Source organism: Danio rerio, chromosome 4, assembly GCF_052040795.2.
Source record: "Danio rerio strain M-AB ecotype USA chromosome 4, GRCz13ab, whole genome shotgun sequence".
Lineage (NCBI taxonomy): Eukaryota > Metazoa > Chordata > Actinopteri > Cypriniformes > Danionidae > Danio > Danio rerio.
In genome coordinates, this window is record NC_141024.2 from 70401206 (window position 1) to 70415406 (window position 14201).

Sequence of the window (14201 nt, forward strand, 5' to 3'; positions counted from 1 at the left end):
CCAAGCAAAAAGGTCTTAGGTGACAGGTCATACTAAACGCAGTTCAAAAACCCTTTATGCTATAAAGGGCCTGTGCATTGTGGAACAGGTGGTGGTCGAAGGTTAGGACCACATCAAACCGATTGTCAGTCACAGAAACTGGCTCTAGGCACATAGAATTTCACCTCACTGGGAAGGAGCCCGAGCTTGAGCGGGAGCTTGAACGATACTGACTAGAGATAGTTGGGCTCACCTCTAGGCAGAGCTTGGGCTCTGGAACTCTACTTCTTGAGATGGGTGGGCTTTCCTTTACTCTGGAGCTGTCCACGGTGGTAGGCAGCAGGCTAGTGTGGGCTTGCTGATAGCTCCCCAACTTAGCCGCCATGTGTTGGAGTTTTCCCTGGTGAACGAGAGGGTCGCGCCCCTGTGCCTTCTGGTCACTGTAGTTTGAGCCTGCGGGTCAAATGCCAGTGCAGAGTTCCCGACTTCCTTGGGAGGGATGCTGGAAGCAGCATTAGGAGGTTACATTCATTCATTTTTAACCACTTTCCTGGGACCGGGTCGCAGATGCAGCAGTCTTAGGAGAGAACCCCAGACTTCCCTCTCCCCAGACACTTCCTCCAGCTCCTCCGGGGGGGATCCCGAAGCGTTCCCACCCTGAAACCAGACCTGGGGTTGGGGCTCATATGAGAGGTCGGGTTTTTGCCCATAGAACCCCGCCAGGCTTAGCCCAAAGGAGCAACGTGGGACCATCCTCCTGTGGGCCCACCTCCTGGAGGAGCCCCAAGGGCCCGGTGCATTGTGGAACGGGTGGTGATCAAAGGTTAGGATCACAACAACCCAATCGTCCGGCAAAGAATCTAGGATTCAGCTTGCTCCCCGTTTAGTCACCTGATGATTTTAGGAATTTTAAAGGGTCATGAAACACCAAAACACATTTTTTTAAATGTTGATAGTTATACATGTGTCACATGCTGCTTAAAATACTATTAGGACACATATATTTCACTAAAGACTGAAAATTTGTTTTTTTTTTGCATTATTTTGAGCAAATTTGTTCTTCCGTTTTGAAGCTTATTTTTGAAGTTGCGTCACAGTGATTAGATTTGTTTGGAGAAACGAATCATCAGTGTTGCATTTATAAATGTGCTGCAACGAAGGTTTTATTTTCATTTCCCCGCTATGAGAGCGCAGCTGGACTCACGTGTGGATTATAGTGGTCTGGTAACACGCGACAGAAATACGTTTGTAAGGAACATTTTTAACTCGAGAGCTTATCGCATCTGGAAACGGTGAAATCCAGATTTGTTGCTCGTCTCCTTTTAAAAGAAGACGCGGTTCTAGTTGGTGTTAATTGTCTTGTCTCTACAAACTTGGTAAGCGATCAGTGGTCTTTGTTTGTTTATGATGGCAACGTTAGTTCGTATCGTCAGCAGTACTCTTTCAGTGTTTAAAGACGGACCTTAGTCAAAATGATTTAGTTACTGAGTTTACGGTACGTTAATATCACTACAATATTATAGACTGAAAGATCCCCAGAAAGAACACCGCAATCAAACTATAACCGTCATGTAGGATTTTCGCCGCATTTTGTGACAGGATAGTCTATACTCCTGGGAAAAAGGAATGTAATTTTTCTTTTTCCTTTCATCAAACAATTATTGGTCGTTTAAGGGTCATATATTCACTGAAAGGGCGAGGCAGTGGCGCAGTAGGTAGTGCTGTCACCTCACAGCAAGAAGGTTCGAACCTCAGCTCAGTTGGTGTTTCTGTGTGGAGTTTGCATGTTCTCCCTGCCTTCGCGTGGGTTTCCTCTGGGTGCTCCGGTTTCCCCCACAGTCCAAAGACATGCGGTACAGGTGAATTACCGCTAAATTGTCCATAGTGTATGTGTGTGTGTGGATGTTTCCCAGAGATGGGTTGCGGCTGGAAGGGCATCCGCTGTGTAAAAACTTGCTGGATAAGTTGGCGGTTCATTCCGCTGTGGCGACCCCGGATTAATAAATGGACTAAGCCGACAAGAAAATGAATGAATGAATATTCACTGAACTTCTACTGCTGTGTGTGGGATGCTGTGCATACTATTTAGCATTTCTGCAGAAGTAGACAAATGCTGGTCCAAAATTAAATTCAGCTCTGCAGAAACTTCCTGTCTGAAGAAAGGTGAACACAGAGCACACAAAGTTTTATGCTTTTACTGTTGTGCAGAGAATTCGTAGAAAAAGAGGACTTATGCCTGGGGTGGAGCTAATGGAGGACTGGACAATGATTGACAAATGACGAATTTCACTAAACTCCACCTGTTAATATCAGCTGCCTATGTAACCCCGCCAGTCCTACACCACCCAACCTGCTCCAAGCTGGGATCGAACAGGCGACCTTCCGCATGGGAGTCGGTTGCTCTACTACGAAGGCTAAAGACCATGGCCTCTAGTGTCTGTTGCTAGAGCACCTTTAGAGGTCAGAGGAGTCTGGCGCCACCTACCAAATGCATTTAAGGGTGCTTTCACACCTACACTTATGTTTCGGAACGTGTCTGGATTGCCCAGTTAGCGCGGTTCGTTTGGCATATGTGAACAGGGCAATCGCGTTCTGTTCCGCGCCAAAGTAATCGCTCCGAGATCGCTTGAATGAGGTGGTCTCGGCTCGATTGAATTGAACCCTGGAGCGGTTCGATTACAGTGAGGAAGCGATCCGATCCGAGCGCGGTTATATCACAGTGTTTTATGGATATGTAATAGGCTTACGACTATATGAAGAGAGAATTATGAGTAGGGCGGGAAGTTTCGCGAGTCTCCGGATGCCCGCAAACGAGTGATGATCTCCCGGTAATCTCGCGTCTCCCTCTCAGTCCTCAAATAGACATCGTCGAGCACCCTTCACCCCTCCCCACCGCATCTCTCCTCAGACACATCGCACGCGCACCCTGTCAATCACCACCAAACCACCACCTCTCCTGACAGCTGAGTGGGACGCTGCAAAATAAACCCTGACACTCTGACCAATGTAAGGAGAGTTTACTCGCACGTGACTTGTTTTAGCTCTTTAGGTCCGATTAGAAACTTTGCAGTGTGAAAGCGAACCGCTCCAAGAGCAAAGAGCAACAATGTAACATTTGTAATCTCTGTTTCGGAACAACTGAATCGATTCACAGGTGTGAAAGCAGCCTAAGTTACCGAGAAATGAACTTTGAGAAATGAACACTAACCTGTTTGTTCCTCAGGATCTTCATGTTTCAGTGTAAACACTTCTGTAATCCTCAGATCTTCACTCTCCTCTTTAAGAGACGTCATCTTTATATTGGTTGATGATAATAAAGAGATCTCAGTCGCTTCTCCGGGAGTTTTTCTCAGCGTTTAGTCACTTTACTCTGTTTAAGATAAGAAAAAAAAGAGAAATTAAATGAATATCGCACATTCATGAAAACACTGAGTTTGTAAAACTAGCTTGTTTACACTGTTTTGACTAGATCAGGGTTGTCCAAACTTTTTGGGCCGAGGGCCAGATTAAAAAAAAAAAATGTTGTCCCGGGCCAAATTTTACACACATCACACAGACACGCATATATATACATATATATATATATATATATATATATATATATATATATATATATATATATATGGATGGATGGATAGATGTGTGTGTGTGTATATTATTATGGAATTATTTTATTTCGTCATCCAACTGTGTTTCTAAAAAGACTTAAGTTTTTAAAAAAACTTGAATCTTCTCTGGGCAAATTACAGTTGCAACACTCATCCTTTATAAATTCTCCATCAGTAAAGGGTTTCCTGTGCTGTGCGATCAGCTGAGCTACCTCATAACTAGCCACACTGCAAAAAAATGCTTTTCTTACTTCGATTTTTGTTGTCTTGTTTCGAGTCCAAATATCTAAAAATTCGCAAATCAAGAAAAATGTTCTAGTCAAGCAAAACATATAGTCTTGTTTTGAGAAATAATATGCTAATATTAAGAGAGTTTTTCCTTAAAACAAGCAAATTAATCTGCCAATGGGGTAAACAAAATAATCTTACGTCAAAAGGAAAAACAAGATTATTTTGCTTACCCCATTGGCAGATTAATTTGCTTGTTTTAAGGAAAAACTCTCTTAATATTAGCATATTATTTCTCAAAACAAATTAGAAAATTCTCCTTTATTTAAGATTTTTTAGCATTTTTGCAGTGCAGTTTAGAGTTTTCTTGCATTTTATTAGCACAAAAAAACTGCTGTTGTTGAGCTGATAGGGCAGCTGCTAATTGTTTTACTTTTTGATCTCATTCGCCAAAATGTGATTATCAATTATGTTTCCTTCGATTTGGTCGGTTGGTTTTACATCATAACAAGAAGTGCTGCCTAATTGAAGTCATGTAATAGCGACACCCGGTGGTTATTTATTGAATTACGTTCATTTTTGTATAGCGGGCCAGCTTCTATTAATATTTATAAAAAGCCTCGCGGGCCACCACAAAACTGATTGCGGACCGCAGATGGCGCGCGGGCCGTAGTTTTGGACACCCCTGGACTAGATAATGACATCAACGTGACGAATCCAGTGACGTATCATTTATTTACTACCAGAACTATCAACAAGAATACAAATAAGACACCAAAGATAGACACTACTAGGAGACAGCACACACTCCTTGAACAAATATTTTGAGTGGATGCCGTTTGGGCGACGTCTACGGAAAATCAACTCAGCAATTCAGTTATGTAATAAACGGAGATAACCGATGGGTAATTATTAGGCCCACATGGAATCTGCGCGGTTGGATTCCCGCAGATGTTTAGCCCATAACTAATTCTGTTTATTCACTCGAGTAAATGTGTGTACATCTATATTTATTCACTTTTTAAATTAATTACAGTAATCTTATTGACTAATATGAAAACGTTCATCTGATTTATGTACAATACAGTACTACTTTCTGTCTTTTAGAAGAGATATTATATGAGACTTGCTTTGTTTACCAAATAAAGTGAGTCTAACTGGATTTGCAATTGTAAACATTAAATAAAAGTTAATAAGGTATTTTTTTTATTTCGCATATTAAGGTTTTAGTTACGATACTCCCAAAATAATTCTGCAGAAATCCGCAGATTTTTACTTAAAATACTTAGCAGGAATAGCAAAAAACGTCCGCAGATTCTGTCTGGCCCTAGTCATTATTTATTATTATTATTATTAATTTTTAAAATGTAAATTATTGTTGTTGATTTTATTCCTCCTTTTTTTTCAGTTTTGTTTGTGTCCTTGATGTTAAGTGTTGGTGTTTATGTGTTATTCTTGTTCTCCCTGCTAAAAAAAAGCTGCTTAAACCAGCCTGGTTTTAGAGGGGTTTTGGGCATTTCCAGCCTGGTCTTAGCTGGTCAGGCTAGGGTTTAAGACGGACACAGCTGGTTTTAGCTTGGTTTTATATTCACACATTCGTTCAGTGACAGCTCCATACATTGTTAACTATGGTCCTTTGAATATTCAGACTAAAATCACATGTAAGTATGACTACAAAACAACATTAGCACTCTTTAATTGACTGTGAACTATGTTGTACTTTGCTGGTTGTTGGCTGCTAATATGATTTTACTATTATGAATTTCCAATTAATACTTATCTGAGATTATATTATTAATGAGAAGGACTGAATGTGCGAATATAAAACCAACTTTACCTTAATGGTTTTAGAGGGGTTTTGGCCATTTTCAGCCCGGTCTTAGCTGTTCAGGCTGAGGAAATGGCTGAAACTAGGGATGGGCGGATCGATCCTGAAGTATCGATATTTTCGATACCGGGAATGTATCAATAGGATCGATCCTCAAGTAAAAGTATCTATCTTTTCTGGGGGTTTTTCTTACAGGGTGATCAGAGTTTTTAGAATATCTTAATAGTTATACAGCCGCATATTATGTAAATATTTACTTAAATAGGAACACGACTGGGAACTATAACTTTCTTCCGCTGTATCTCTGCTAATAGGACATCGTTAGATGACGGCACAGTAGTACAGATACCGCACACACCCAGCGCAGGTCGTAAAACTCGAGAGCGGAGCTGTGGTCATCATGACTGAACATAAAAGTATTATCTGAAGTTATTTTACTACAGTAAATATTGACGAGGCTTTGCATACCTGTCACAAAACTATTCGCCACAGTGGCAATCAATTGTCTGTTGTCAAGGCTTTATTTATTTTTTGTTAGGCAACTATTTGTTTTATTATATTGTACTTTTCAAAAGCAAAAGATTTTGATCGGTAAACAAAAAACAGGCTCAAAAAGGAGAGTTTCAACAGTCGTTTATTTCAATAAATAAACTATTAAAGGAAAGGTTTGTGCAATGCATTATTTTTCATAATATTTGGTGCTATTTAGCCAATTATGGGTCTGTAATTTCAATGAATGTAAAAAGGAATCATGCGTCTTGTGTTTTATTTAATTATAATAATGATAATAAAAATGACAAAGGTGATAAACATTTTTTTTTAAATCACTATAAAATATTTAATTTAAGTAGTGGTATCGATGTTCCTTGTCTTGAAATACTTGGTATCAGAACGGAAACAAAAATATTGGCATCACCCATCCCTAGCTGAAACCAGCCTGGAAATGGCCAAACCTCTCTAAAGTCAGGCTGGTGGAAGCTGGATTTTTCATCAGGGATATGTGAAGCAGCACCACCATGTCAGAATGAATTGCCCCAAAGGGAAGCTTTAAACTAACTAACTAAAGGTGCAGCCAGTAGTAACAACAAAAACAGAACATGAAAACAAAAATGCCAGGGTAAATTAATATAAATTAGTGTAACCTTTTAAAACGACCTCAAATGGTCAGAAGCAAAATATCACAGAAAATACATTTATCAACGTAAATCAATGAATTATTTCTAAAAACATTTGATTCAAATCGACGTTACTGACTTTTGCTGGTTTAATCTCTACTAAATTCGTGTTTGTTTACTGACAGATTCACGATAGAGAAATTAGAAGCACCTTTTCTGCTAACGCTACTCGCGTTCGCTTTAAACTCCCAATAATTACGCTTTTATTACTATTATATAGCATTTATTTAGCATTGCTTGTAAACTATTCTATAATATAATATGAACAGAGCTTCAGCGTTTAAAACACAAACCTTTTTGTTGAACCGCAAACACGGTTGCGCGGCGCAGGTTTATGACGTCATAGTCCATTTTCAAAATAAGAGTCTCGTGTAGACCTGAGCGATTTGGGGAAAATTCATTCTTCAACAGTGCGTATACACACTTCATAAGAGTAATACAACACGCTGAACAATATAAAACGTGTGTGTGTTTTGATTTAATCAATGATTTTAAGTTTACTGAAAGGGCGAGGAGTGGGGTAACAGAATAAAAGGTAGACGTTTGCATCTTATTTAAAGAATGAAAAAAAGTTTGGCAGCAGGAGGAATGATGTGGTGTTGTTAAGAAACACGTAGTGGACATCATTGTTTATTAAATCAGTGTCTGAATAGAATGGGAAAGTATTAAACATGTTGTGATAAATGTGGACAACATGAAACAACACATACATCTGGAATGTGTGGCGTAAGATTGAGATTTCGATTAAGACAAGTCCTAAGATTCATTCATTCATTTTCTTGCCGGCTTAGTCCCTTTATTAATCTAGGGTGGCCACAGCGGAATGAACCACCAACTTATCCAGCAAGTTTTTAAACAGCGGATGCCCTTCCAGCCGCAATCCATCTCTGGGAAACAAGTCCTAAGATCAAATGGTGTAAATAACCTCTCGTTTCAGGTCTTGTTAGGAAAGGAGATCACAGATAGAATGTCGATTTATTCATTATTTACAAGAAACAAAAGTGATTAAGATATTTAAAGAATTGTTAGGTTAAATAAGGAAATTATTTAAAAGTTGAGAGCCAAAACACTCAGGACAGGCCTGTAGCCAGCCTATTGAAAGGGGTAGTTAGTGCTGTATTTTAGTGACATTTTAACCACTAATCTTTGCTGGATTAACTTGTCAGATGGTGCTCATGACCACACTTTTCGACTTTTGCCAGAGTTTACCATACTATTTTACGACAAATTATTTACTTACAAATGCGCATTTTACAAATGATGTCATGTGATTAGCATTTTAAATGTAAGCCTTAACAGTTTATCATTTTTATTGCTCCTTCAGGAAAGACACATGCTGTTTAAGCTTGTTCGGGAGCTTGGTTTTTGCCATATGATGGATATAGGGATACACGATTAATTTTAACCAACCAATGCTATTTGAAAATGATTTGCTTCAATGTTCATTCTGAATTATTAATTGAAACTGAACATATTGACCCTATCATACACCCAGCGCAGTGTGGCACAAGGCGTGGCGCAGTAGTCTTTTGCTAGTTTAAGCTTGGCGCAAGAGTCGTTTTGAGGCGTTGCGCTACGGTGTTTAAATAGCAAATGCATTAGCGCTCATTTGTGCGCCCATAGGCGTTCTGGTCTAAAAAGGAAGGCGTTCTGAGGCGGACCGCTGGCGCGTTGCTATTTTGAGAATCTATAATAGATTTTTCATTAGACCAAAACAAACTCGGTCTAAACTCCGGCACAGAGTTGTGCCTCGCTTACAAACTGCTTAATACGCACAAGAGAGCAATAGGCAAATATCTTTACATATGAAAAAATGTAAATATTAAGGATATTTATAGGATATAATAAGAATAGATATAGAATATAAAGGATTAAAATATTACAAAACATTATTTTCTAGCCTACATAAATATGAAAAATCACTGCTTTTATATGTCTTCTGTATCTCGGGAGGCTTTTTCAGTTCATTCATAACAATTTGCTTTTGTATAATGTTATTATTATTAGCAGTATTATTTATTATATCCATATTTATATTTGTTTTATTAAAAACAAGCTTAGATTTGCCCACCTGCAGGTTTTAGACCATATGGGGCACAGCATGTGTTTTAGGATATAACTCAGGTTTTTGAAGACATTTTGCTATTATTATTCATTTATTCGTTTGCTGGAAATTAGAACTGAATTTAGAAATAGTTTTGAAACGAATATTTGCGTTTAACAAACGCAATTAATTATTTATAGACTAATTGATGTCTGTGCGTAAAGGTTTCCCTATCCAAGAGCGAAAGTGATCCATTATCTCTCATTCACACGCAGTAGATGCTCTGTTTAACAGTTTTCTGTTAAATAACTGTTAACTATTTGCTTGTGAAATGCTCATTTTTTCCACTTAGACTTACTTTGCGTCCTGTAAATAGCGAATGCGCTCTTGGCGCGACGCAGCTGGCTCTTAAAGGGAATGGGAGATGAGACTCTAATTGGTTTATTCTCAAAACACACCTATAACTCATCAAGAAAATTATTTCAACCCTTTTAGACCATGCGCCATTGCGCAAGGCAGATTTCCCGTCCTTAAATTAGCAAAAATGCGTTCTGACACGCCCTGAAAGCGTTTGCGCCCTGCGCATGGACCGTCAAAATAGAGCCCATTATGTGTGATATTTAACAGGCAACATTTAAGCGGAGTGGACGAACAACCGTGATCTTGTTGGTTAGCCTAAGCCAAGTTAGCTATAGCCATTCAATGGGGTTTATGCACAGCTAGTGCTTTTCCATTTCATAAGAAGGTACAGCATTGACGATGAAATGTAATTAGCTGTGTTTATATATAATACTGTATATAAATACTAATATTAATTAGCCTAACTTTTCGGATTAATGAAGAAAATGTTTACAGTATTTTCCCACAAAAGAGGAGCAGTTTACTCAGATTTTGAGAAAGAGAACGGGTGCCAAACGGCAGGTAATTTTTTATATTGTCATTTGTGTATTATTTTTAGGCAATATCACTAATTTCTACACTTTTGTTACATTAGACATTAAATCAGGGACGAGACGAGAGATGTCGTCCTCTGTTGCTGATCTATTTGTTTGAAAAAGCGGAAGAGCTCATCCAGGAGTGCAATGTAAGTGTCTTAAACCGCGTTTCAGATATTTATGGTCTTCAGAAAACGGCATTTGAATTTTTTTGCATTTTTACAAAAAAAATAGCTTGGTCGCTACATTGTTGAATGCACGATTCCTTGTATAAACTTATTTCTTTGTACTCTAGTATACATTTTGAAAACATCCTGTCCATTACAAGTCAAAACACTTGTGTTATAGTGTCAGTCGGTAACGTTTATTCGAACATTTTGGAGAATTAGAGATACAAAGAAATGGTTTATTTCCTTAAAGCCTTTCCTTATTGTGTTTTGGTAAACCTTAAACATTTGAAATTTACAATTGCATAATTTAACAATCATAAACCTAATCTTTGTTTTACGATGTGGGAATTCATGGAGAATTGCTGCCTCCCAGAGGGATGACCAGCCATGAGGACGGCTGCATTTTCTTGGCTGGCTTGGAAAATCTAAAATTGCTGAGCTGGATTTAAACAAGTATTTATAAAACGTAATATATTTTATTAAGTTTCTGCCACAAATTCTCTGCAACATCCTTTTGGGGAAATGCCACTGCATTGACTGACACATGGTGTTGCTAATGCTTTGAGGGACAGCTTTTATACTGGTTTTATATGTTATGCAATACAGAAATTCTGTCAGATTTTAAAATGTGACTATTCCTACAAAAGAAAGTTGTCAGAACATTTTTTTTCCATGACGTGGATAAAGGACTTTTTTCAGAGCTTAACATTGCTGTAATTTCCCAAGAGATGGGTTGCAGCTGGAAGGGCATCCGCTGCGTAAAAACTTGCTGGATAAGTTGGCGGTTCATTCCGCTGTGGCGACCCCGGATTAATAAAGGAACTAAGCCGACAAGAACATGAATGAGTGAACATTGCTGTAAATTTAAATAGGTTTGTTCAACAAATTGTACCATTTTGTTATCGGTGGAACATGTAATAAAATGATATTTGGCAAAAATGCCAAATTGTGTATGTACTTCAATATAAGTTATATATTTTAAATTTTATGAATGAGTAATTTTCATTAACAATTTTGGGCAAAAGGTGAATTTTCTTAAATTGTAAAAGCATATTCTACTAATAATATTAAAATCATAATCTCTTACTCAAAAAATGTAGTAATTTTCACATGATTCATTCGAGTGGTTTTTGCTAAAAAAAATAAATAAATCTTGAAAACTACTTAAAAATATTACGTGCAATAGTGCAACCACTATTTTTTTTTAGTAAAAAGCACATACGATTTTTTACAGTGTAGATCTGCTTGAGGATGCTGCAATGTTTTTCTCCAATGACTGTAAAAAATATGGACGACGCGACAGCCCCTTTTCCCATTGAACGCCTTGAGGGCAAAACGCCTGCTTGACGGGCACAAACTGTCGCAAAAGACTGCTGAAATTGGAGCCTTGACATGCGCAGAAGGACTGTCTGATGGAGCCAGAGGAGGAGCCGCGAAAATGAGTCGAGCTTCCAACCAAACGCTTTATGTAAAATCAACCACGCCCCCCGAACTTCTCAGCATGCGTTTGCTGTCATATCAACACAAATGGATGTAATAACGTTAACAAATATGAGGGTTTTATATATTCAATCGCGCCAGCTCCGGACCGCAGCGTATAACGTACTCGCGGCGTCGCGGGCTGATTCCGGCTCGCATGCGGCAGCGCCGGCTCGCTCGGCCGCCGCATCTGGCTCGATTGACTCGGGCTGGAATCGGGTAGTGAGTCCAGGCATCCGGAGTAGGTCCAGCAGAGGTAGTCAGTCTGAGCTCTGAGGGGTAAGTCTCCGGCAGGCGAGAATCTAGCCGGAACTGGCCCGAGTGTATTTTGCTATCTGGGTGGTTAGGCATACGTGTATCAGCAAACTAATAAAGCCCGAAAAAAGCCCTGACCTTAGCGAATAAACAGTGTTCCACCAGATCATGTATGTCAGAAACTATAGTTTACTGCTGAACTCATTTTGTCATAGTAAAATAACACAGAAATCGAATAATAACAGTTCAGTCTCCTGCCGAAGCTCAGACGCGCTGCTTTGAGAAACTGTCAATCACGATGACACGCCCAGCATTAAATTACTGCTAAAAACAAACTGTTTACAAAAATGAAGATCTGCACCTATTTCAGAACAATAACCAGTGCCTTAATCGACCAGAACCATCTTTCGGGATATTTTATTGCAAGTGTAATTAATTTTTTTATTTGGGCTCAAGTCTCCTTCATTAACACGGAGGAGGCGGGCTTTATGACTTGTACTGCAGCCAGCCCCCAGGGGGCGATCTAACTGCCGAGACCTTCACTCAAACGCAGGCTTGCGGCACACTTGGTTTTTCTTAATAGGGTTGAGATCAGGGGAGGATGGAGGCCACACCATGAGTATCCCTGCTTTTATGCCCACAGCAGCCATTGCTATGAAAATGATTTTGCAACAAAAGGTACTGTTTATCTTTTTGTACTACGGAAGTGATCAGTCAGAGACTCTAGACCAATAGCCTCAAACTCGATTCCTGGAGGGCCACAGCTCTGCATAGTTTAGCTCCAACCACGTCCAAATCACACCTGCTTAATAGACTCTGTCTAGATTAGTGGATCAGCTGTGTTTGATAAGGATTGGAGCAAAACTGCAGCTCTCCAGGAATCAAGTTTAAGCCTATGCTCTAGATCAGGGGTGATAGACAGGGTTAGAGCAAAACTGCAGAGCTGTGGCCCTCCAGGAATTGAGTTTAAGACCTATGCTCTAGATCAGGGGTGATAGACAGGGTTAGAGCAAAACTGCAGAGCTGTGGCCCTCTAGGAATTGAGTTTAAGACCTATGCTCTAGATCAGGGGTCACCAATTTCAATCTTGGAGGTTTGGTGCCGTGCAGGGTTTAGCTCCAACTTGCCTCAACACACCTGCCTGGGTGGTTCAAGTATACCTAGTAAGACCTTGATTTGCTTGTTCAGGTGTGTTTGATTAGGGTTGGAGCTAAAATCTGCAGGACACCAGGAACAAGTTTGGTGATCCCTGCTCTAGACATTGTATCGAGATGATCTTCACACCTTCAGGAACCCACCAGAACTTTCCACATGATTCTGACCCAATACATGGCTCCACCATCTCCTTACTGATGTCGAGGCCTTGTTGGGACATGGTGGCTATCCAGCAACCTCCTACAACTCCAGTGGCTCCCAATTACTCATCAGTAAACAAGACTGTTTGAAAATAATAAGTAATACGTTCTTGGCCACTGCAACATCTTCTGCTTTTAAGGATGGGTTGGAGTGGCCAAATAGTGGACTTATGCACAACTGCAAACCTCTAGAGCAGGGGTGGCCAAACTCGGTCCTGGAGGGCCGGTGTCCTGCATAGTTTAGTTCCAACTTTCTTCAACACACCTGCCTGAAAGTTTCTAGTGTACATAGAAAGAGATTGAGTAGCTGATTAAGGTGTTTCATTGGGATTCGAACTAAACTTTGCAGGACACCGGCCCTCGAGGACCGAGTTTGGACACCCCTGCTCTAGAGCATGGGTCTCGAACTTGATTCCTGGAGGGGCCGCAGCTATATATAGTTTTGCTATTTGCTAATCAAGGTGTTCAAGACTACTAGAAACCATTAACCAGGTGTGAGTTGGAGGAGTTTGAGACCACTGCTCTGGAGGATCCTGCATCTTAAGGTTTGTGGGACTCCAGAGGCACCAGTAGCTTTAAATACCGATTTGCTTGCATTTTAGCTGCTGCTCTTTTAATCCAGTGGATTTGTCTGGCAGAGACTTCCTCATTCTGCCTTGATCTGCACAAACTTGTCTGTGCTCTGAATCCACCACCAATCTCTTCACAGTATGACGACCATGCTTAAGTGTGCCAGCCTTGTCTAAAGCCACGGTCATACTGCACTTTTCACCCCATAGTCTTCCATTCATACACATGCGATCTCGGCAGACTCCAAACGCAAGCTCGTGTGACAAGTTTCGCAATTCGATGCATTGTAAAGGTGGTGAAGTTGATGAACTTTGACCTTCAAAATTGTATCAAGTGACTGTGTGAGACCAATAGAGGATCAAAGGATGACCTCACTCCCTACAGATATTTACAATATGGACCAATTGCTTGCAAGATGTCTAATTATCTTGTTAAACCCAGGCCCTTTTTGCAGCGCGGTACGAGCAGCGCTCAGTATCTAGTGTGAGATCATTTTTCTTTGCATATATTGCTTGAAATCCGTGGGATCACCTGGCAAAAAAAAAAGTTATAACATTGATTTCAGAGATACAAAG

The 14201-nt window shown here is 39.9% G+C and overlaps 1 protein-coding gene across 1 annotated transcript in view; it reads right to left on the bottom strand.

The window, feature by feature from the left end:
- The window catches only part of znf1015 (zinc finger protein 1015), an 11307-nt gene extending 4163 nt beyond the window's left edge, over positions 1-7144 (bottom strand). Inside the window, 2 exon segments of the mRNA NM_001030170.1 lie at positions 3188-3349; positions 7112-7144. Coding sequence (NP_001025341.1) covers positions 3188-3272 — 85 coding nt within the window. The 5' untranslated portion in view covers positions 3273-3349; positions 7112-7144.
- Between the last annotated feature and the right edge of the window lie 7057 nt (positions 7145-14201).